This window comes from Hippoglossus hippoglossus, chromosome 12 (genome assembly GCF_009819705.1).
Source record: "Hippoglossus hippoglossus isolate fHipHip1 chromosome 12, fHipHip1.pri, whole genome shotgun sequence".
NCBI lineage: Eukaryota > Metazoa > Chordata > Actinopteri > Pleuronectiformes > Pleuronectidae > Hippoglossus > Hippoglossus hippoglossus.
The window spans coordinates 19,895,382-19,917,558 of NC_047162.1; the positions used below are offsets into that span (position 1 = coordinate 19,895,382).

Consider the following 22,177-nt stretch of genomic DNA (forward strand, 5'->3'; position numbering starts at 1 on the left):
ATCAGGAAATCTCAGCAGCTGTTCAGCAGATCGATCCGCTCGCTGAGTATCAACACTTCATTGACGCCTACAGGTCCCAACATCACACTCTGTGGTTACCGTGGTAACATTCTCTCTCCTTGTCACCGGGGTAACAGTGTCTCTCCCTCAGGTCACCAGAGACTCCGGAGCCAAACGTGGAGTTTGACACTACTCTATTGGAGGAGACGGACAACCTGCCGGCCAATGAGATCCTCTGGAACACGCTGACGGCTGACAGTCTGCAGGCCATGTGAGCTACGGAAAAAAGACAAACTGTCACTACACTGTTTCCTGTTAAACTAACGTCTGTGATTGGAACTTTTTTCAGGATGTCGTCAGCGACAGAGGAGCTGACACTGACTCAGCAGAACCTGAGGACGAAGGAGGCGTTGGCCGATGACCTCGACACCAAGATTCAGACAAGTCAGCAAGATGGCGAGCGGAGGAGCGAGTGAGTAACGTCTGTTTTCATATCTCTCTCCATCTCTCTCCATGTCGCTCTCTCCTCATTTCTGTCTCTCTCGCCCTCAGCTGTGTGCTGATGCTCAGTCAGAAACTCGCTCTTCTCGAGCTCCGTCACGCTGTCCAATCTCTGCGTGGATCTGAGGCCCGCCTCGCCTCCCAGAAGGCCCTGCTGGACACCAAGATGGCTGCCGCCGCCACCTCCCCTCCCCCACAACCGTCTCCCCCTGCACTGCCATATGAGGACGACGCTCGTTCTTTGGGATCTACCGTAAATCTGCACAGGAACTACAGAAGACTTTCAAAATAAATGCTCCTTTTGTCAGTTATATGTTTAAACACGACGTGTGTGTGTGTGTTTTTGTTTATAAGGATAAGACGAAGGAGAAGACGTCTCGTTTCGACACGCTGCGTCACTCTCTCGCTGGAATGATTCGTTCTCCTAAATCGATGCTTGGCTCCTCCTCTTCGGTGAGACTCAGACTCTGATTGGACTATCATTTGTCTATGACGCTGTTTGTTTGGTTGTTGTAAAGAGATTGTCTGTGTCGTTCCCCCCCCCCCATGCAGCAGTTCTTTGATGTGATCCCCACCTCGGAGCGCCCCCTTGCGGACCAGGATTGGTATCATGGTGCCATCCCGCGCACTGAGGCTCAGGAGCTACTGCGGCAACAGGGCGACTTCCTGGTGAGGGAGAGTCACGGTAAACCAGGCGAGTACGTCCTGTCGGTGTTTTCTGATGAGCAGAGACGACACTTCATCATCCAGTTCGCCGACGTACGTATTGTTAAAACATTCAGTTAATTTTAATGATCATCTACACTTATATGTTTTTTTTATTGTAATTAAAAATGCCTGTAATTAAAATACACTGCCATGTTCATCCCTCCTCTGTGTTTCTCGTAGAGTCAGTACCGCTTCGAAGGGACAGGTTTCTCCACAATCCCTCAACTCATCGAGCATCATTTCTCCACCAAGCAGGTCATCACCAAAAAGTCTGGAGTTGTTCTTCTCAACCCCGTCGTCAAGGTAACCACTGATCTGTTCACCTACACATACATGAGCACATTAGCACGTCTGAGCCAAGTGATTGATTGACTGATTGTTCAGGATAAGAAGTGGATCCTGAACCATGAGGACGTGACGCTCGGGGAGCTTCTGGGAAAGGTGACGACACGACACACGACAGCTTTTCTCTTTCAATGTGTCCATTTCCACATGTGTAACCTCTCTCTGCCTCCATTAACCATCATGCCCTGCTGTCTGCCGGTTGCCAGGGTAACTTTGGTGAAGTGTTTAAAGGGACACTGCAGCGCGACAAAACGGCGGTTGCTGTTAAAACCTGTAAAGAAGATTTACCTCCAGAGCTGAAGATCCGCTTCCTGTCTGAGGCCAGGTCAGATTTTCACATGAACCCTGAAAACAACAGAACTGCAACAAACACTTTTTTCAGTTTAACTCCTTATTTTTTGTTTTTTAAATTTGCAAAATCATTACACACATTATCTCAAGGGCACCTCAAAAATGATAGAGAAAACCAACAGTCCCCACAATGAGCAGCATTTTGAAAACTCCTGATTAACTGAAAGAAACGTCTAGACTCAATGTGGGCGGCCATCTTCCTCCACCGTGTGATTGACTGGTCTCATGCTGCTTGTCTGTGATTTGCTGCAGGATACTGAAGCAGTACGACCACCCGAACATTGTGAAGCTGATTGGTGTTTGTACGCAGCGACAGCCGATCTACATCGTCATGGAGCTGGTTCCTGGTGGGTGGAGCTTCACCTGCCTTTTGCTGATTTCTTATTGGTTCGAGTGTTTAACAGGTGTGTTTGTGTGTCAGGTGGGGACTTCCTGTCCTTTCTAAGGAAGAAGAAAGATGAGATGAAAACGAAGCAGCTTATTCGCTTCTCTGTCGACGCCGCCGCCGGTATGGCATACCTGGAGAGCAAGAACTGCATCCACAGGTAACGGAGTGCTGTGGTGTCTTATAGTCTGTGAACACATCATCTGCTCTTCCAGAAACTTACTTAATGGTCGTTAATCTTTTAAAGATCAGCACCAAAAGACTTAAGCAACGTTAACGATTCCTTTAATGCCGGCTCAGACATGGAGCAAATTGAAATCCCACTTTAAACTCGCAGTCCCTTGAATGAACCTTCACTTGTCTATCTCCACGTGTTCCTCAGGGACCTGGCGGCGAGGAACTGTCTGGTGGGGGAGGGCAGCGTGTTGAAGATCAGTGACTTTGGGATGAGTCGTCAGGAGGACGATGGCATTTACTCTTCATCTGGACTCAAACAGATTCCCATCAAATGGACGGCACCTGAAGCCCTCAACTATGGTAACACCATTTGTAAACAGGTTGTGTATTCTGTTTCCTGCTGTAATTGGTCTGACTGCCCTGCTCTGTGATTGGCTGCTGCAGGTCGTTACAGCTCAGAGAGTGATGTGTGGAGTTACGGCATCCTGCTCTGGGAAACCTTTAGTCTGGGGGTGTGTCCATATCCCGGGATGACCAATCAGCAGGCTCGAGAGCAGGTGGAAAAAGGTAAAGACGGCGTTCACGCCTCTTTAATTAAGTATTTGGTTACATATATCAGTTTATCATTAAGAAATGAAGTAATGATGATCATGTGACATCTTTGAGCTTTTCAAAGCGCTAAATAAATCTGATGTATTATTATTATTATTATCTATAGATAGACACGACCTTTTATCACATGGTAGAAATTAAGACATGACATTATGATGTCATAGTGTACAAATGTTCGTTATAATGTCATAATGAAATGACACCCCCCCTCCTCCTGGTTGCTAGGTTACAGGATGGCGTGTCCTCAGCGGTGCCCTGACGAAGTGTACAAAGTGATGCAGCGTTGCTGGCAGTACAATCCCGAGGAACGACCCAAGTTCTCTGAGCTGCAGCGAGACCTCACCGCCATCAAGAAAAAGTGATGACATCATCAGAGACGGAAGAGAGTGAAGTCCCGTCCTCGGCAGCAGAACGCCATCACAGCACGCCATCAGAAAAGACGAGTCACTTTTATGTCAGGTGGGCGTGGTCAGCAGGTGGACACATGTTACAACCTTTGTTAATATTTAGCATTTGGCTAAACTCTTTAAACTACATTATAAAAAAGGAAACACTGTTGGGTGCTAACAATGCCGCGATGTTAGCATGTAGCTACACACTAACATGACCTGTTGACACCACAGCTGGTCGATCCACGATGCTCAGCTAATAGCATGAGCGTGAATGTAGCAAGTTTTCTTGCTCTGTGTAAATGTGTCTGATTACACTGAATTGAGTTAGAATCTACATCAAAGTCCTGATCAGGAATCAATGATCACATATTGATTAATAACAATATTCGAATCAATATGAGATTAAACAAAAACTATTAAAACTTTGTTTAAACTTAAACTAAAGAACAAAAACACACAGTTGTTTACACCGACCAGTCACATGATCAGTAAACATGACGTCAGTGGGAAGCTAAAAACACCAAAAAGAACTTTTTACAAAATAAGCTCAAAATAAAGAGCGGCGCACTGCAAGTGTGATGACACATGTGACAGCCACGTCCCATCACTACTGTAACCATGGCAACGGATTGAACACTAAAAAGGATTCCACTGCTGAGGACTAATCAGCTGTCAGCACTAATATAAACTGATTCTTTTTATTTATTGTTTTTATTAATTTTATTTCTTTTTATGTTTGTCATGTTTTATTTTCTGACAGCTGAAAAAATATTTACACACATCAATCACACAGACCACGCCCACCTCGATTTTTGTTTTACAGTGTAATTCCAGGAAATGTTTCTGACCAATCAGTGGCTTCCATCATGTCGTTGGGCTAAAGTTTTTTTCTCTTATTTTCACAAATAAGTTTTTTAATTTTTATCTTTTAGTCTGAATTTATTTAATGAAACCAGAGATTACAAATTGTTTCTTATATAAACAGCACTTACTGTTTGTTTACTGGTTGTTATAGTAACTGGGAAAAAAATCTGTTACAATGAAAGGACAGTTGCATGTAAATGAGTCGAGAGTCTTGATTGGTCAACGTCATTACCTGGACTGCATGTGGGCGGGGCCTAGACATTAGTGATGTCAGAGCTACTGACTGTTACTGTAAATAAATTAAAGATTTTTTTTCTTTTAAAACATTTGTTTTCTGTCGAACACTAATCGTCCGTTTGTCTTTTATATTTGTTCCAACTCTTTATGAAAATATCTTTGTAGCATTTACTATGAAAATAAAAAATGAACAAACAGATCTTGTCATTTTTAATGTGTACGATTAAGACTTATTTGACCTTTTTTAAAATATGAACATTTTGTTTTAAATATTTGATCGAATATTAAAAATACATTTCTGTTGTGTTGAACACAAACAACGAGTTGTAAACATTTTCTTTATTATTCGCGTTAAAATTGTAAACTTCCAAACAGGGTGGGCAGCGTGGCCGGTTTGGGGTGGGGCTTGTACCCGATTCGCTCGTTGATTAGCTCCGCCCTCGACGCCGCTGTGGACGAAGATGCAGAGGCTCCGCCCCCGATTATGTCAACACTGATAACAGAAGATCCGCCCACTCCGCCTCCTGACTCCGCCTCCTCTCGCTGACGCTTCCTGGCCTAAAGGAACAGTTTTGATCAGCTGACAGAATTCATCACCTGGAGGCAACATGATTATTGACAGCAACTGAAATGGATTTTGACCTCAAGCTCCTTCTTGACGCTCTCAAACTCCTCAGTGTCGTCGATCTTAAGCTCCAGACGAGTCGGTTTCCTCCTCAACATCTTCTCTGTTCTACAAACACAGACGACAACTGTCAGACTCTTTGATAGAAATACTTTGAACCTTAAACTTCTCCATTCATGTTCGACGCAGTCTTTTCTTGTGAATGTAAATACTTTACGATTACTGCTGAGATGGGAAGTGACATCACCTGACTGACGTTTGTTTCCTGTTTATGTTTTTTATTCTCCAGTCATGGGAGATTAAGAACAGAGGATTTCTCTCCTTGTACATATTCTTAACATCTATAATTTGTGAATACGAGCTGTACAAATAAAGTTTGGTTTTACTGAATGGCCTCATGACAAACAGCTGATACTGAACTAGTAGATCACGTGACTTCATTTCACTCACTAATTGAGATTCAGTATTTTCTGTTCTGTCAATAATGATAATAAATACATGAAATAATAAAGATTTAAAAAACAATATGTTAATCACGGTTCTAGCTGGAGGGGGCGCCCAAGTGCATGTTCACTGTTGAACCCTCCTTTTCCACATTGTTGCTGAACCGCGTCAATTATCGATCAGTGAGTCGCAGCCGTAGAAGAAGAAAGAAGAGCCTCATCTCGTCTGAAGGTAAACAGATGCTAAGCTAACAGGCTAACGTCTGTTTAAAGGTCTAACAACAACGGTACATGGAACCGGAAACACTCGAGCTGCTCTCGGCTCTTTCCGCTGGTCTGGGTTCGAACGTGTGAGATAAAAGTACCGTCACCTGACAGGTGCGCTGACGTTTTCCCGGTTTTTCCTCCTCCTCGGTTCGTTTTCTACCGCTGTGTCGACCGGAAATGCAACGTGTGACCCGGAAGCAGAAGAGGTTGGTACATCCGGGTCACGGAGCAGGGACGCAGCAGCTTCGTTTGTCTTCACGTGAGTTTTTTTTTATTTATCTCATTTAATTTAAACAGATTTCAAAGTTTCCCCGTTAAACCGGGTGCGTGTGACGTCGTGTGACGCAGGAGACGTCGCGGTTTGAATGTGCGAAGAAAACAAAGTGAACCTCAACGAGACCAAAACATGTAATGAGCCCAGATTCAGCTTCAGTCATGAGGAAGAGGTTTCAATGGTGGATTCGAACCTGAACCGCGGGACATGTTCGAGTCCAACCTTTAGTTTGATGTAAACACAGTCGGTTGTTCCTCCTTCTTCCTCAGAGGCGGTTCACCGCAGGAAGCACTGACACGAGCTCAGGTCCCGTAAACTCATCGTTTATTATCGTCCCTGGATCGCGGTCGGTTCTGTGTCTGTTGCTTTAAACCGGTTTCCGCTGCTCTGTGGCTCATCTGTCGTCATGTGGGCGGTGATGATATTTATTGCGTTAAAAAATCCCGCAGATTTTAGAGACAACGTGTGATCTGACGTCGTCCTATGGGTGTCGCTGTTTCATCAGTCTGAAATGTTTTTATCTTTTAATTCACTGGCATCAACGATTGTTCGTACAATAGTTCACGTATTTATGTTGTTGATTAACTCAATAAAAGGACTGGTTCAACTTTTTTATTGTAGTAAAAGTATAAAAGTACTAATTCCAGCTGTTAACTGACGTGAAAGTGTGAAAGTCCAGGGTCTGAAATGTTTTAGTAGAAAAGTAAAAAGTTTCCGTCTGAAGGTCGTTTTTATCGAATCAAACTGAGACTAATGTCACATGAATATAGTTCAAACTATTTCACTTCAAATCAAATAAAACCAGGTTGAAGCAAGAAAGGAATCGTCTTTTATTATTGTCCATTTAGGTTTAAATTTGTCTGGATGTTCGGTGATGCACAAAAAAACAGAGAATTCCCCTCAAATGCATTAAAACAGAAAGTTCGGATATTTGTGTTAGAATGTCAGAAAAGTACAGTTACCTGAAACATCTATGTACAGTAACCAAGTATTTGTACTTGGACAGTTTTAAAACAATATTTTCTTATGTTCTTTTTTGGTTTTCTGTAAAAAATCTAAGAAACTCGTGTGACTCATTATTTACTTAGTTTTGTGTGTATTTCTTTGTTTTGTATTCAGCTGTGTAGATTTCCCAGCAGCCTCTGGGGCAATTGCAGCAGCAGTAAAGAAATAAAGAAGAGGTTTAAAATGTCTGACGAGGACGACATCGCTCCGCCCGTGAAGAGGGGTCGGGTTTACTATGGAAGCCTGGAGGAGAAAGAGCGGGAACGGCTGAGCTTAGAGATGGGGAGAGGCACTACGACAGGAAGTGATGCGGTGAAGGCGGGGATTGAGGCGGGAAACATCAACATCTCATCAGGTGAGTCTCATGTTGTAAACCACAAGCGTGTGTTCACGCATCAGAGTGACACTCGTTTTCCATGATGCTGTGCAGGAGAGACACTGGAGATGGAGGAGCGGGTCAGCGAGCGGCAACATGAAGCGCTGGCTGAGTTTGAGCGGCGGCGGCGTGCACGTCAGATCACCGTCTCCACCGACGACACTGAGGTGAAGGCTGGTCTCCGGGCACTCAGTGAGCCAATCACATTGTTCGGAGAGGGACCAGCTGATCGCCGGGAAAGGTGGGAAAACTTCCTGTGTCAACTCAAAGTAAAAGCTGCAGAGTCAACCGCTGTTTCCCTTGAGAATTTCACTGCTGTGTTTTTACGACCTCAACCTCCGCTGTGGGTCAGAGGTCACCCTCACGTATGTGACATCATGACGTACTTCATGACTCCGACTTACACTTCCTGTAAGTCATAAATTCTGTTCCTTTGCAAAAGGAATTACCCACAGTTCATAGCGTTGTGGCGGTAAATAGCCAACCAAACACAATACGTGACAATAAACAAACATGGTAGAGGCAACAAAACACAACGCTGACATTACAAACAAGTTTTAAAGTTTTAAACGTGTGTGTTTGTGTGTAGGTTGCGGAGCGTTCTCTCTGTTGTTGGTCCAGACGCTCTGAAAAAGTCCAGAAAAGATGACGAGCGAGGGAAAAGATCACAGGACGAGGTCACAACAACACACAACAACACACAACAACAGTACACACCAGCACTACACAAGGACACACAGTATGACAGTATTTTGTCTTTGACCAATCACAGTGTCAGCAGACGTGGTACCATGAAGGCTCCGCCTCCCTGAAGGACGCCCGGCTCTGGTTGGCCAAATACTCTCTGCCCCGGTAAGTCGATAACAAACTAACGAATTGGAGATGGAGCGGATATTTGTTTATAGATACGTTTACCTGATGTTCTGTAAAGATGGAATTGATCAGGTGATCGGTCGATCACCTCAGATCTACGTCATCGCTTTATCACATTGAATTATGTTTGAAGTCGTTGGCGTTTTTTTCCTAAGCAGGAAGTTCTGTGATTAAACTTCAGAGAATCTGAAGCTTGGTGTTTTTATTGATAAGTTTAAACTTTAAATTCGCTCTAATCGTCATCACAAAATCATCACAGTGCTGATGTGTGGAAAGGATCTGATTAGTTGAGACTGAGAAGCTCCTGCTGTGATTGGTCCATCAGGGCAATGGAGCGTCTGGAGGCTGCGCGAACTCAGAGGGACGTTGCCGAGGCGACGAGGGTGATGCGACAACAAGAGCTACACAAGAGTCTGAGGGTGAGACAAGTTCAGATTCATATTATTTGTTATTAGATCAAGTGCAAGAGACGTTAAATATTTGTAATAACATTATATTGTTTAAATAATATTGTTAGCAGCAGAATCAAACTAAACTTTTTTTCTTCAGAATTTGAACAACTTCTGCAGCCAGATCGGTGACGATCGACCAATCAGCTTCTGCCATTTCAGCCCTGACTCCAAGATGTTGGCCACCGCCTCCTGGTACTAAACCCCGCCTACTGTTCTATTAACATACAAGTAGTTAGCATTGACACAAGAGCTAGAACTGGAACAAACAGGAACAGCATTAGCATTAGCAACTTAGTTTAGTTTCTTTTGAACTAACAAATCCCCCCCCCCCCCAACAGGAGTGGTCTGTGTAAGCTGTGGTCCGTCCCCGACTGCAGCCCGATTCGTACACTCAGAGGTGGGCGGAGCATTGTCTTTTGTGTTGATGTTAAATTCGAATCAGATGCAGATGATTAATAAGATTAAGAATTTAACTTCAGTTTTTATTGAAATAGATTTAAAACTCTGTAACTGAGAACCCGTCCTCTGTCTGTCAGGACACAACACCAACGTCGGCGCCATTGTCTTCCGCCCTCAGGCTGGAGTCTCTCTCGACCAAGGAGATGTCAGCTTGGCCTCGTGTGCTGCTGATGGGTCTGTGAAGTTGTGGAACCTCGAGAGGTGAGGGAAAGAGGGAGGTGATGAAGGGAACACAGGGAGTGAAACTTTGTTTTATATGGTCTTTAATTCCTGTGTCTCTGGTTACCATAGTGACGAGCCTGTGGCGGACATCGAGGGTCACAGTGAGCGAGTGTCCCGTGTGTCCTGGCATCCATCTGGAAGGTTCCTTGGAACGACGTGGTAAATGGGTGTTTCTTCAGCATCACCGTCATTGTACAAATACACGCAGCATGTATTAATACACAGTTAATATGTGTCTGTGTAGCTATGATAACTCGTGGCGTCTCTGGGATCTGGAGGCTCAGGAGGAAATCCTCCATCAGGAAGGTCACAGCAAAGGAGTCCACGACCTCCACTTCCACCCCGACGGCTCACTGGCTGCTACTGGGTACTACACCGTACTATACACTATTACAATACAAGGGTTAAGCACAGAGTGTAATAAGATGTAGTAGGTGCAGTAAGTACTACACAGTACTACAATCAGAATTAAAATGTAAACTGTCTGTCTGTGGCCCCTGCCCCTCCCTACCTGTCATCCAATCAGAGGCCTGGATTCGTTCGGCAGGGTGTGGGACCTTCGGACTGGACGCTGTGTCGTTTTCCTCGAGGGTCACCTGAAGGAGATCTACAGCCTGCACTTCTCCCCCAACGGGTCAGCCAATCAGAGACCAGCACGCTCTACACATAACCAATCAGTTTGAGTCAGATTTCCAATAAGAGTGAAGCAGACTGACGGAGTTAAAATTTTTATATTCTCTTATTTTTTGTTCTCAGGTATCACCTAGCAACAGGAAGTGGTGATAACACCTGTAAGGTGTGGGAGCTGAGAAACAGGAAGTGCTTGTACACCATCCCCGCCCACCAGAACCTACTGTCTGCAGTCCGCTACCAACGTAAGAATAAAAAAACACTTTGTGCCCCTCGCCACCCGTGGTTTCCCTTCGTTTGTTTTCTTCTCGGAGCTCAACTCTTCGCAAACCATCTAAAGGGCCACAGCTTTTTGGGGTTTTTGGTTGAGTTCTTGACATGCTGTTGAAGCTCCGCCTCCAGCAGTTTATGACTGAGATCGGTCTGAGAGGCCACCTCCCTCGCCTCGCCCTGCTTGCTTTCTTCCAGGAACTGGTTCCTCAGCTGCAGGACTTCATTCTGCAGAACTTGGTTCTCTCTCATCATCTCTTTCACTTTGTCCTCAGCATCGCTCTTCTGCTGCATGAGGATGCTGAGCTCGTCCCTCAGCTGAACTTCACAGGGTGGCTGTCGATCCTTCTTCTGGTGTATCTCTTTAAACCAGTTCTCCACCCGCTGGAAGTGTTGGTTGATTTTATCAGCACTGATCCGCAATAGTGGTCTCTTGTGCTTTGACTCCATTTGACAGCTTTTTAATATTCTCAGTGTTGTGAAGCTTCAGTGATAAATAGTCTTCCTTCCTCTTGAGTGCAGCAGCCACAAATAGATCCACTCCGTTCTATTGGCGGGTGGTAACCAACGTAAAGGTGCATCCCGCCATCTACTGTGACTATGATACAGGATCAAAGGAAGTACATACATTTTAACATATAGGAGCAGACTTGTTACTTTGATCCTGTTGAGAAGATCAGGGGCATTTCCCTTGTACAAGTATAACAAGGATGTGTCCATCATCCTGTTGTTAATTTGATCCTGTTGGTTGGATTTTTTTAAGTTTTCTGATTGGCTGCTGACATTTAAGAATAGTGTGCCAGGTAGGCATGAGCGAGAAAAAGAGTCCCACCCATTTGCCAATACGCTGTCAATCATGTTGATGAAGGCGAGCAGGAGGCTGCTGGCTCCGCCCCCCTCAGATAGGTGAGCTTGGCTCTGCTGCCGGCCCACAATACGCACCGGGCGATCGACTGCACAGAGAGAGAGTTTTCTTGTTTGTGTCACTTGATGAGACAATTCAACTGGGACCAGTGCCGCCTCCATTGATTCAGAAACAAAGCGGAGGGAAACGACACATGAGGCAACAGATGCCATTACATTTTTGCCATTTTATTCATGGTACTTTTATACTTGGAAACACATTCCATACATAAGAGATAGAGAACATGCACTGACAGTCAATCTCCCAAACGAGGAAACAAAGAGTCTAACAGAGGGTCGCCGGGCCTCAGCTACGGCTTCTACGTCTCCACGAGCGCCGCCATTGTTGTGGGACGTCAGACCACTGCTTCTCTAGGAAGTCGGGGTAGATTCATTTTCCCCAAGTTCACAAGTCAGAACTCCGACATTGAGTCACGTTCCATTGCACTTTTTGAAGTAGGAGGTTGGAAAATTCCGGCATCCAAGTTGTCTGGAACGCAGCATTCAATAGATTGTAGATCCTGTTTTTATTCTTATTGGCTTCTGAAGTTAAAATACCACTGCATGATGGGACCTACCGATGTAAGGTTTGGGAGCCGACAAACAGGAAGTGCTTGCACACAGTCCTCGCCCACCAGAACCAAAAAACAAAACAATATTCATTTAATTTTCTGAGTCAAAACTGATTAAATTTGAAGTCTGGGGGGGCATGACTGCGTCATACGACTGACACGTTGTGCCCCTCGCCTGTGTTTTCCCTAGTTTTTCTTCTTGGGGCTCAAACACTTCACAAAACATTTAAACAGCGACGGCTTTTGGGTGTTTTTTGCTTGAGTTCTGGTCGCCACAGCTGAGTGGCCCTGGATCTGGACGTTCACGAGCACCTGATCATGCTGACATCGGTCTGAGAGGCCACCTCCCTCGCCTTGCTCTGCTTTCTTTCTTCCAGGAGCTGGTTCCTCAGCTGCAGGACTTCATTCTGCAGAACTTGGTTCACTCTCATCATCTCTTTCACTTTGTCCTCAGCATCGCTCTTCTGCTGCATGAGGATGCTGAGCTCGTCCCTCAGCTGAACTTTGCAGGGTGGCTGTCGATCCTTCTTCTGGTGTATCTCTTTGAACCAGTTCTCCACCCGCTGGAAGTGTCGGTTGATTTTATCAGCACTGATCCGCAATAGTGGTCTCTTGTGCTTTGACTCCATTTGACAGCTTTTTAATATTCTCAGTGTTGTGAAGCTTCAGTGATAAATAGTCTTCCTTCCTCTTGAGTGCAGCAGCCACAAATAGATCCACTTCGTTCTAACGTAAAGGTGCATCCCGCCATCTACTGTGACTATGATACAGGATCAAAGGAAGTACATACATTTTAACATATAGGAGCAGACTTGTTACTTTAATCCTGTTGACATAGCATTAGAAGATTGGGGACATTTCCCTTATACAATTACATCAAAGCCAATACTTCATCCTATTGTTAATTTGATCCTGAACGCTTAACCATGGCAACAGCTGGGAAACTGTTATAAGATGCAGGTTCATCAGGTTTTTTTGAAAACTCTTTATTGTATATTCTCTCAACTTTACAATCACTTGTCTTTTTTTGCCTTGTTTCTTTTTAAACTTAGAATAATTTCTTTTTATCTGATGTCACTTCCTGTTTGTAGCCACAGACGGTCACTTCCTGTTGACCGGAGCGTATGACAACACAGCAAAGGTTTGGAGTCACCCTGGGTGGACGCCAATGAAGACGCTCGCTGGGCATGAGGGGAAGGTGAGACACTGCGCTCTTATTGGTCCATTCAGCTATGTGGTCGGAGTCGTTAATGTAATATGTTTTCAGGTCATGGGAGTCGACGTGTCACCTGACGGGAAATTGATCGCAACCTGTTCCTATGACCGCACCTTCAAACTCTGGGTATCTGAGTGATGTCACAGCATCATTTAATAAAAGTGAATATTAGCTGGACTTTGTTTTGTTTAATAAAAATTTACATTTTTTAATTTTCAATCTTTCAATCGTCATTTTATATTGATATTTTAAAATCAGTAGAAATTAACCACTCAAATAAATTTGTTTGAAATGTTATAAAATTGTTAAATCTGTTTTTATTAAAGTGAAAAAAAAAAAAAACATGCCGACAACAATTCAACATTTAACTTTATTAAAATAGAACTATGTGAGTGTGTCACAGCAGTGCACTCTTAGTGTACGACAGCAGACAAAGTGATTGGTCAAATGAGGAACGTAACCCCGCCCAACCCGCCTCCATATGGGTGGAGAGGCGGAGCAATGCTGCCATGGCAACAGTATCCTGTGACAAGGTACGGAGATGGAGCTGTAAAAACAAAAGAAAAAAATGCTTAAGCTATTTTCACAACTAAATACTGAAAATCAGAGTTAAAATTCAGACTGCAGCATTCTGATTGGCTGCTGACCTTTAAGAATAGCGCCAGGTAGGCATGAGCCAGATCGAAGTCCCGCCCATTGGCCAACATGCTGTCAATCATGTTGACGAAGGCGAGCAGGAGGCTGCTGGCTCCGCCCCCCTCCGTTGTCAGACAGGTGAGCTCGACAGAGATCGCCGCCGGCCCACAATCCTTCAGGAGCCGCACCGGGCGATCGACTGCACAGAGAGAGAGAGTTCATGTGTCTCGTGATGACGAATCAACTGGGACCAGTGCCGCCTCCATTCATACACATGAGGCAACAGACGCCATTGAACATTTTAATCATGGCTCTTTTATACCTGGAAACAGTTGTTGTTTAATAAAGAATTCAGAAATTTAAAAAGAAATTGTATTTTTAACTTTTACTTAAAAACAATATAAAATGTGATACTCAGAATTGTTTTAAAAACGTTTAAATTAATTTGTTTATCTACATATAAAGATATCACATTTACATTTTTTTAAATTGTAGATTCGATCATTAAATTATTAGTTTTAAATCGACTGTCAGTTGAAGAGGTGAGAAATTATGTTTTATAATTTTATTGACAATTCTGTTTATAGGTAAAATAATTATTAATATCAATATATGAATGGAAATAATTAACACTTAACTCAAAAAGTAAAAACAAAAAGAGACTCACATGATCCAGATTCTTGAGCTGATTCCAGAGCAGCGCTGAACTCGGTCTTTTGACTCAACAAACCACGACTCAGCATCTTTGACTGGAAAAACAACAATGTGATGTCATCATTTCTACCACATGGTGGCTGCTGATTGGTTCGTTTCAATAGATTGTAGATCCGGTCTTTAACCTTATTGGTTTCTAAAGTTAAAATATCACTGATCACATGACATTATCGAAAATCATCTTCTGATAAATATAAGATTCAGATACACATTCCAATAAAGGAAGGAACAGTCCCATTTAACAAGGTGTCATGTGACCAACATGATCATGTGACTTAGTTATTGATAAACTAAACAGATCAAGTTTATCTCATGTTATTGATTATATATCTGATTGGTTAGCGGAGCAGCAACAGTTACTATGGTGATTCACCATCTTAGTTAAACCGGCAGTTACCGTGGTAACCTCACATCTTCACAGACTAATACTGAAGGACAAAAGGAACAGAAGAAGAAGTGGACGTTCATCAGGTGTACCTGTGTTTCCTGTTCTGTTGCTGCGGGCAACGTAAATCGAGGCGTGAGTCCGGGGACTGTTGGCAGGAAGAAGGGAGCTGCAGCTGGAGCCACAGGGGGCGCTACAGGTTTGTTCCTCTTCTACAAACAGAGAGAAACAGCTCATGTTTTACGTTGTTTCCTTGTTCACATGACGTCATACAAACAAAACAGCATGTAAAGGAATATGCATGTGCGAGCGAGCGGGACCTTGATGACGTCCAGGTGAAGCAGACTCTTCCATCGGGACTCTGGCAGCAGCGACAGCGTTACGAGCTCCAGCCCCAGCTGATCAGCTGACTTGTATGCATCATCAACCTCCTCTGATGGTACTTCCTGTTCTGATTCGTCCACTGTGACGCCAGGAAGCATCTCCACAACCGGTTGGTAGTCAGCCGGGAGTGGGCGGAGCCCCACGGGCCCACACAGGCTTTTATTGGTCCTGCGGGAGGAGAGCCGTATTGTGATTGGCTGCTGCAGTGTCAGCTGTTAAGTGATGTCATGATTATCACAGTGACAGATAAAACTCTTGAGAGGTGATAAGTTCAGACCAGAGGTAAACGCCCAGACTGTCAACATGGGCCGTCGCCAGGAAGTCTCCGGTCGGTGACATGGACACACCCACTGGCGCCATGGCAACCAGGAAACAGTCAACAAGGCTGAGAAGAGAAAATTGATTTAATTATCCTGATTATAATTATTGTGCTTACACGTCACTCAAAATAATTTCCTGTCAACTGGATGATATAAATATAATATAGACAAACACATAATATAATCAAATTCAAATATATATGATAAAAAAGCTTCATGTTCAGATTCTGAGTTGAAAGCTCAATGAAAAAGAAGTTCAGAGGAAAAAGATCAAAACTCAACACGAATGATAAACATTTAAGTTTTAGTCGTCATGTGATCAACACTGGACTATTCCATTCTCACCTGCCGGAGGGAAGATCCCAGGTGCGAATGGTGCAGTCCATCGCCACGGTCACCAGCCAGCGACCATCAGGGCTGAAGGTCTAGGGAGATGAAGTAACATCATCACTAAAGTCGTCTCTGATGTTAGCGTTAGCATTGTGAATGTTGTCAAGGCAGCAAAAGAATAAGCATCTATTAGCATCAGTAACAGGTTGTTAGCTGTGTTAGCTTCACTCAACTCACCATGTCGTTGATGTTGCTGTGGTGTCCCACAAACTTCCTGACCACTCGTCTGGTCTCTATGTCAACCACCTGCAGTGTGAAGTCATCCAGTGCTAATGCTAACATCCCGCTAATATCAGGAAAGAAAAAAAAAAAAAGTTAGCTACCTGTCTGTGTGGAGCATCATGCTAACCTATAGCAACCTGCTAACTAAAAGCTACCTGTCTCTGTGTAGCATCATGCTAGCTGGGGCAGCATTTAGCTTCAGCTGTTGTTCCTGTTTCCTGGTCTTAAAGCGCCAGAACCTGAGCAGCCAATCAGAGCCAGAGGTGAGGGTCAGCTGGTTCAGGGCGTCTGTGGCGACACCTCGCACCGCACCACTGTGAGCTGGAGAAGAAGGGCAGGGTCAGCGACAGACAGTGATACAGTACAGACCAATCACAGACAAACAGGTGAGCACACCTTTCTCATTGTCCCCATAGCAACCACGATGCAGCCCTGACTGAAGGTTGTAGATGTCAACACGTCCGCACGATGAGCCAATCACAGCAAAGTTACCACAGGAAGTGATGTCGACGGCCTGGCAACAGTGAAGCAAGTATTGAATAAGAAAACAAAGTTTTACTCAGCAAACTGTGGTAAATATATTAACTGTTAACACATGATGCCGTTACCGTGGCCACCGCATCCCTGCGAGGGCAGGGTGGCTGCAGATGATAACTTCCCATGGTGCACCTCTGGTAGTTCCATGTTGTGGCTGCTCGGCGACCGCGATGACAGGCGACAATTCCATCCCAGTCAGACTGACGGGCAGCAGCTGTCAATCAACAGAGATAGAATGCGTCAGTCAGAGTTTTTCTCCGAGGAGTTCTGTGACTTGTGTGAGTGACGGGCTCGAACCAGAGGAGAACGCAGTGATGGCAGGAAGACGCAGCTCCTCGTAGGACAGCCCCTTCTTCTTCTTCTGCTCTTTCTTCTTGTTGATTGAGCCTGGACACACACACACACACACACACTTAAAACATTAAATACTTGTAACCATGGATACGACATCAAATAAAGGTTGGACAACTGAACTGACCGTGACCCAGGTTCTTGTTGAAACGTTCGTGGACGGTGGAGAAAGACTGCAGTGTCCCGTCCTGACCTGCAGGGGGAGACACAACGTATAAAATACCCATGATTCTCTGAGCACCATGTAAACAACATTATAAACGTGTAACTAACTCCACTCTAAACAAACTGCAGCTCACGGAAAGTAGTAACATTTTGACAGATGATGTTATGATGTAATATGATGTCATCTGTGCTCTGACACAGTATTTTATGAACAGTTTCTCATTGACGTGTTGACAGAGCGTTACCCAGCAGACACTGCTCTGCTGAAACCCTGATGCTATAACGTCGTAGCACAAAATCAAACACTAGAGTTTAAAGAGATGTACAGAAATAAGAAAAATATAAACAACTAAAACCAAAATTAAGTAAAATAATATAATTCTATAAATTCTATGTAAATAAATCCAATGCAGATGACGAAGCTCTTTATTTACCTGAACTGAGAATATTTTTTCCATCGATGCCATGGTGATAGATGGTGGTGGGCGGGGCGCTGTGACCTTGGCGACTCCGCAGGAGTCTGGCTCCACCCCCCTCCCTATCAAATATCCACACCTGGAAAAAAAGAAAAACGATATTTATTAATATAAAAACAAACAATAGACAAAAACACAGTTTGTTTATTTGCTTGTTTGACCTTGATGGCGTTGTCAGCCCCGTTAGTGACCAATAGCGGTTCTCCATGCAGGAAGGTTGCCGCGGCAATGGCTGTGCTGTGGGCGTTTCTGTGTTGAGTGACCAGCTGTCTGCGTTCCAGATCCCATAATGCAATGTGGCCCTGAGGACTACCGGACGCCAGGATGGGAGGACCGTCTGAGAGAGAGAGAGAGAGAGAGAGAGAGAGAGAGAGAGAGAGAGAGAGAGAGAGAGAGAGAGAGAGAGAGAGAGAGAGATGGTACTTCCTTGTTTGAATGAATGACAGCGAGGTGGGGCGAGTCAGAGATAACCACCTGTACCTGTTCTGAAAGAGAGCGAGGTGATTGGTCCCCAGTCTTGTGTGAAACTCATCATTGTCTCGTCAAACTTAATGTTGTGAATGATGATGCGGCCCGTTGCCGTGCCAACGCCAACCACGTCAACCGCAGGACTCTGGAAAATGTAGTTGTTTATGATGTAATTGCGAGTGTCACTTTAACTGGTTTTCAAAATCTAATGTTATAAATAAATTACTAATCATGTGACTCACCTGCTGCAGAACAGTGACCCCTGCTGACCAACCAGGAAATGTGAACAACAACTTACTGAGGAGGGAAAGAAAACAACAATCAGAACCCACGCCATGACTGTTACCATGGTTAGACCAATCAGAGCAAACTGGGCTTTTTGGGAGGCGGAGCCAAGACAGCATGTGCGGTCTGAGACTGAAGATGAGTTTTAACACAGAATAAACACGGACATGTTACATGAAGACATGTTACATGAAGACAACAGGTTGTGTGACGGTCAGAGTGAAGTGAACCTGAGAGGTTCAATGATTCACAGGAAGCAAGACCCCCCCCCCTCACCTGGACTTAATGTTCCACAGCTGCAGTGCACCCTGGGAGCTTCCCAGCAGCACCTTGTTCAAGTACGTGCTCGGGTGCATCATGGCGGACACGTCGAAGGTCTTTGGGTCAAACTGCAGGCGCAGGTAGACGTCTGTCAGGCAGAGAGCACAAGGCATGATGTGTAACGCACAGGTAATGTAAAGTTGCAGGTAAGGGAAGCCCCGCCCACACTACTCACCCCCGGCCTGGACATCCCACACTATTACATCACCACCGCTGTCAGCGGAGATCAGGTTATCGCCCAGCGGCAGTAGCAGACGCACTTCCTGTTTGTGACCATGGTAACGCATCACCACCTGCGCAGAGAAAGTCACAAATGATTGTCTTTATTAAAAAATATAATTTTTTACTTCAGTCTGTTTGGGGTATAAAAAGTTTTTAAAGTTACATTGAAGAAACGATTAAATTAACATTGAAACTAAACACGTGAATTAAAAGGTCGACCTCTTTGTTTCGGGCGAAAGCACTGACGAGTTTTCCAGAAGCAGCGAACACCAACATCCTGTCAGCTGCCAGACATGTGATGTCATCTGACAGGCTGTCACCTAGGAAACCACATCACAGCACATGAACCAATCAGAAAACAGGATGTTCACATGTAAACATTAAATTTATTTGATTTATTTTGAAAACTCACCGACGGCCACGATCCCCAATCTGTTCACCTGGAATCAATCAATAATCAATACAGGGATCAATGTGGTCACATCATAAGCACACGGACACAGTGGAAGAGGGGCCCTACTGAGGGCCACTACTGAGGGCCACTACTGAGGGTCACTACTGAGGGCCACTACTGAGGGTCACTACTGAGGGCCACTACTGTACTGAGGGTCACTACTGAGGGCCACTACTGAGGGTCACTACTGAGGGCCACTACTGAGGGCCACTACTGAGGGCCACTACTGTACTGAGGGCTACTACTGTACTGAGGGCCACTACTGTACTGAGGGCCACTACTGAGGGCCACTACTGAGGGCCACTACTGAGGGCCACTACTGAGGGCCACTACTGTACTGAGGGCCACTACTGAGGGCCACTACTGAGGGTCACTACTGAGGGCCACTACTGTACTGAGGGCCACTACTGAGGGCCACTACTGTACTGAGGGCCACTACTGAGGGCCACTACTGTACTGAGGGCTACTACTGTACTGAGGGTCACTACTGTACTGAGGGCTACTACTGTACTGAGGCCACTACTGTCCTGAGGGCCACTACTGTACTGAGGGTCACTACTGAGGGCCACTACTGTACTGAGGCCACTACTGTCCTGAGGGCCACTACTGAGGCCACTACTGTACTGAGGGTCACTACTGAGGGCCACTACTGTACTGAGGCCACTACTGTCCTGAGGGCCACTACTGAGGCCACTACTGTACTGAGGGTCACTACTGAGGGCTACTACTGTACTGAGGCCACTACTGTCCTGAGGGCCACTACTGAGGCCACTACTGTACTGAGGGTCACTACTGAGGGCCACTACTGTCCTGAGGGCACTACTGTCCTGAGGGCCACTACTGAGGCCACTACTGTACTGAGGGTCACTACTGAGGCCACTACTGTCCTGAGGGCACTACTGTACTGAGGGTCACTACTGTACTGAGGGCTACTACTGAGGGCCACTACTGAGGCCACTACTGTACTGAGGGTCACTACTGAGGGCCACTACTGTCCTGAGGGCACTACTGTCCTGAGGGCCACTACTGAGGCCACTACTGTACTGAGGGTCACTACTGAGGCCACTACTGTCCTGAGGGCACTACTGTACTGAGGGTCACTACTGTCCTGAGGGCTACTACTGAGGGCCACTACTGTCCTGAGGGCACTACTGTACTGAGGGCCACTACTGTCCTGAGGCCACTACTGTCCTGAGGGCCACTACTGTACTGAGGGTCACTACTGTCCTGAGGGCACTACTGTACTGAGGGTCACTACTGAGGCCACTACTGTACTGAGGGTCACTACTGTCCTGAGGGCCACTACTGTACTGAGGGTCACTACTGTCCTGAGGGCACTACTGTCCTGAGGGCCACTACTGAGGCCACTACTGTACTGAGGGTCACTACTGAGGCCACTACTGTCCTGAGGGCCACTACTGTACTGAGGGTCACTACTGTCCTGAGGGCCACTACTGAGGCCACTACTGTCCTGAGGGCACTACTGTCCTGAGGGTCACTACTGTCCTGAGGGCCACTACTGAGGCCACTACTGTACTGAGGGTCACTACTGTCCTGAGGGCCACTACTGTCCTGAGGGCACTACTGTACTGAGGGCCACTACTGTACTGAGGGTCACTACTGTCCTGAGGGCCACTACTGTCCTGAGGGCACTACTGAGGGCCACTACTGTGCTGAGGGTCACTACTGTCCTGAGGGTCACTACTGTCCTGAGGGCACTACTGTACTGAGGGTCACTACTGTCCTGAGGGTCACTACTGTCCTGAGGGCACTACTGTACTGAGGGTCACTACTGTCCTGAGGGTCACTACTGTCCTGAGGGCACTACTGTCCTGAGGCCACTACTGAGGGCCACTACTGTGCTGAGGGCCACTACTGTCCTGAGGGCTACTACTGTACTGAGGGCTGATGTTAGAGTCTGTCCCTTATACAAACATACATGTGATGACGCTGTGTGTAAATACTTCAGTAAAACAGAGCTTGTGCGTGTGCGTGCGTGCGTGTGCGTGCGTGCGTTCTCTTACGTTGTACGTGTGGAGACATTTACCGACCGCGGTCACCAGGTAGAACTCCCGGTGCTTGTGATGGTAACGGAGCGCGTGCGGCACGTGGTTGGAGTAAAGACCCAGAACCCGGAAACCGGAGAACAAAGAGCTGCCGCCGCCTGCGAGAGTCCCGCCGCCCGACATGTCCGGTAACAACGGAGGGTTTACCGGAGAAACTCGGTCAATACCGGAGAAGAAACAAGCCGAAGACACGGAGCCGAACCAACAACTCACTAACAAACTAATGAGGGCCGAGGACTGAGGTCCGACAGCAAACAAGCAGCAGCAACACAAAGGTTCCGCTCGGAGGAAGGTTGGTTCCTCTTCTTGGTGATTTTTTTCTTTTTTTTTACATTAAATATCTCATCTTTATTATCTTATCTTCATAATCAATAACTATCACATACACACGATATACAAGTTCATCTTAAGTTCAGTAAAAAAAGTATTTAAAAAAAAGTTTATTTTATCCTATAAAAATAAATATAAAGTGTTTTTATCGAAAACAAATAAAAAATAGAGAAATCAAAGCTAAATACTGAAAAATGTGTCAAACTCATTCTTAAAAACATTTAGATAATGTTTATATTAATATAGAATTTTGTATAAATATAAAATAAAATGAAAAATGGGACATTTCAGA

General features: G+C 45.3%; 4 protein-coding genes across 6 annotated transcripts in view; 2 read left to right on the top strand and 2 right to left on the bottom strand.

The window, feature by feature from the left end:
* The window catches only part of fer (fer (fps/fes related) tyrosine kinase), a 7,150-nt gene extending 2,379 nt beyond the window's left edge, over positions 1–4,771 (top strand). The window contains exons 7-20 of one of the 2 annotated variants that reach the window (XM_034601516.1): positions 1–73; positions 152–271; positions 350–472; positions 553–754; positions 856–954; positions 1,054–1,260; positions 1,390–1,512; positions 1,594–1,650; positions 1,761–1,879; positions 2,158–2,252; positions 2,327–2,450; positions 2,673–2,827; positions 2,912–3,034; positions 3,305–4,771. The exon at positions 1–73 is cut by the window's left edge and continues 65 nt beyond it. In XM_034601516.1, the coding sequence (XP_034457407.1) occupies positions 1–73; positions 152–271; positions 350–472; positions 553–754; positions 856–954; positions 1,054–1,260; positions 1,390–1,512; positions 1,594–1,650; positions 1,761–1,879; positions 2,158–2,252; positions 2,327–2,450; positions 2,673–2,827; positions 2,912–3,034; positions 3,305–3,441 (1,757 nt within the window). In that variant the 3' untranslated portion in view covers positions 3,442–4,771. The remainder of the gene's footprint in view (positions 74–151; positions 272–349; positions 473–552; positions 755–855; positions 955–1,053; positions 1,261–1,389; positions 1,513–1,593; positions 1,651–1,760; positions 1,880–2,157; positions 2,253–2,326; positions 2,451–2,672; positions 2,828–2,911; positions 3,035–3,304) is intronic. The other variant, XM_034601517.1, reaches the window with a different exon arrangement.
* A 48-nt stretch (positions 4,772–4,819) lies between these two features.
* On the bottom strand, positions 4,820–6,135 carry cdc26 (cell division cycle 26 homolog). 2 transcript variants are annotated; one of them, XM_034601680.1, is made up of 4 exons: positions 6,006–6,135; positions 5,215–5,305; positions 4,867–5,130; positions 4,820–4,835 (listed from the first exon to the last, which is right to left on the bottom strand). In XM_034601680.1, exons 2-3 carry the CDS (start codon positions 5,293–5,295, stop codon positions 4,924–4,926), a joined length of 288 nt encoding a protein of 95 aa, XP_034457571.1. In that variant the 5' UTR covers positions 5,296–5,305; positions 6,006–6,135; the 3' UTR covers positions 4,820–4,835; positions 4,867–4,923. The 2 variants fall into 2 exon arrangements, with proteins under 2 accessions (XP_034457571.1, XP_034457572.1); XM_034601681.1 differs by having other exon boundaries at positions 6,012–6,124.
* On the top strand, positions 6,045–13,378 carry prpf4 (PRP4 pre-mRNA processing factor 4 homolog (yeast)). The gene is made up of 15 exons (XM_034601565.1): positions 6,045–6,166; positions 7,301–7,541; positions 7,617–7,803; positions 8,152–8,239; positions 8,335–8,414; positions 8,761–8,854; positions 8,985–9,079; positions 9,226–9,284; positions 9,424–9,547; positions 9,638–9,727; positions 9,813–9,935; positions 10,095–10,202; positions 10,325–10,443; positions 13,035–13,141; positions 13,211–13,378. The coding sequence occupies exons 2-15, from the start codon at positions 7,370–7,372 to the stop codon at positions 13,295–13,297; spliced, it is 1,533 nt and encodes a 510-aa protein (XP_034457456.1). The 5' UTR covers positions 6,045–6,166; positions 7,301–7,369; the 3' UTR covers positions 13,298–13,378.
* Positions 13,379–13,510: 132 nt separating this feature from the next.
* wdr36 (WD repeat domain 36) lies at positions 13,511–21,850 on the bottom strand. The gene is made up of 22 exons (XM_034601513.1): positions 21,514–21,850; positions 19,448–19,475; positions 19,255–19,355; positions 18,989–19,106; positions 18,769–18,901; positions 18,450–18,504; positions 18,220–18,352; positions 17,901–18,076; positions 17,698–17,818; positions 17,226–17,291; positions 17,045–17,134; positions 16,819–16,961; positions 16,607–16,724; positions 16,366–16,531; positions 16,166–16,274; positions 15,944–16,023; positions 15,556–15,663; positions 15,215–15,446; positions 14,987–15,106; positions 14,463–14,544; positions 13,807–13,994; positions 13,511–13,706 (listed from the first exon to the last, which is right to left on the bottom strand). Exons 1-22 carry the CDS (start codon positions 21,676–21,678, stop codon positions 13,557–13,559), a joined length of 2,682 nt encoding a protein of 893 aa, XP_034457404.1. The 5' UTR covers positions 21,679–21,850; the 3' UTR covers positions 13,511–13,556.
* Positions 21,851–22,177: the final 327 nt, after the last annotated feature.

Bases quoted from the DNA above. Each gene is read 5' to 3' on its own strand.
- cdc26 (XM_034601680.1), bottom strand. From the start codon at position 5,295: ATGTTGAGGAGGAAACCGACTCGTCTGGAGCTTAAGATCGACGACACT. The intron at 5,131-5,214 runs GTCAAAATCCAT...CTGTTCCTTTAG, and splicing joins GCGTCAAGAAGGAGCTTGAG to GCCAGGAAGCGTCAGCGAGA.
- prpf4 (XM_034601565.1), top strand. From the start codon at position 7,370: ATGTCTGACGAGGACGACATCGCTCCGCCCGTGAAGAGGGGTCGGGTT. The intron at 7,542-7,616 runs GTGAGTCTCATG...GATGCTGTGCAG, and splicing joins AAACATCAACATCTCATCAG to GAGAGACACTGGAGATGGAG. The intron at 9,285-9,423 runs GTGGGCGGAGCA...TCTGTCTGTCAG, and splicing joins CCCGATTCGTACACTCAGAG to GACACAACACCAACGTCGGC.
- wdr36 (XM_034601513.1), bottom strand. From the start codon at position 21,678: ATGTCGGGCGGCGGGACTCTCGCAGGCGGCGGCAGCTCTTTGTTCTCC. The intron at 18,077-18,219 runs GTACAGGTGGTT...TCTCTCTCTCAG, and splicing joins CTCGCTCTCTTTCAGAACAG to ACGGTCCTCCCATCCTGGCG. The intron at 13,995-14,462 runs GTGAGTCTCTTT...CTCTCTGTGCAG, and splicing joins AGCTCAAGAATCTGGATCAT to TCGATCGCCCGGTGCGGCTC.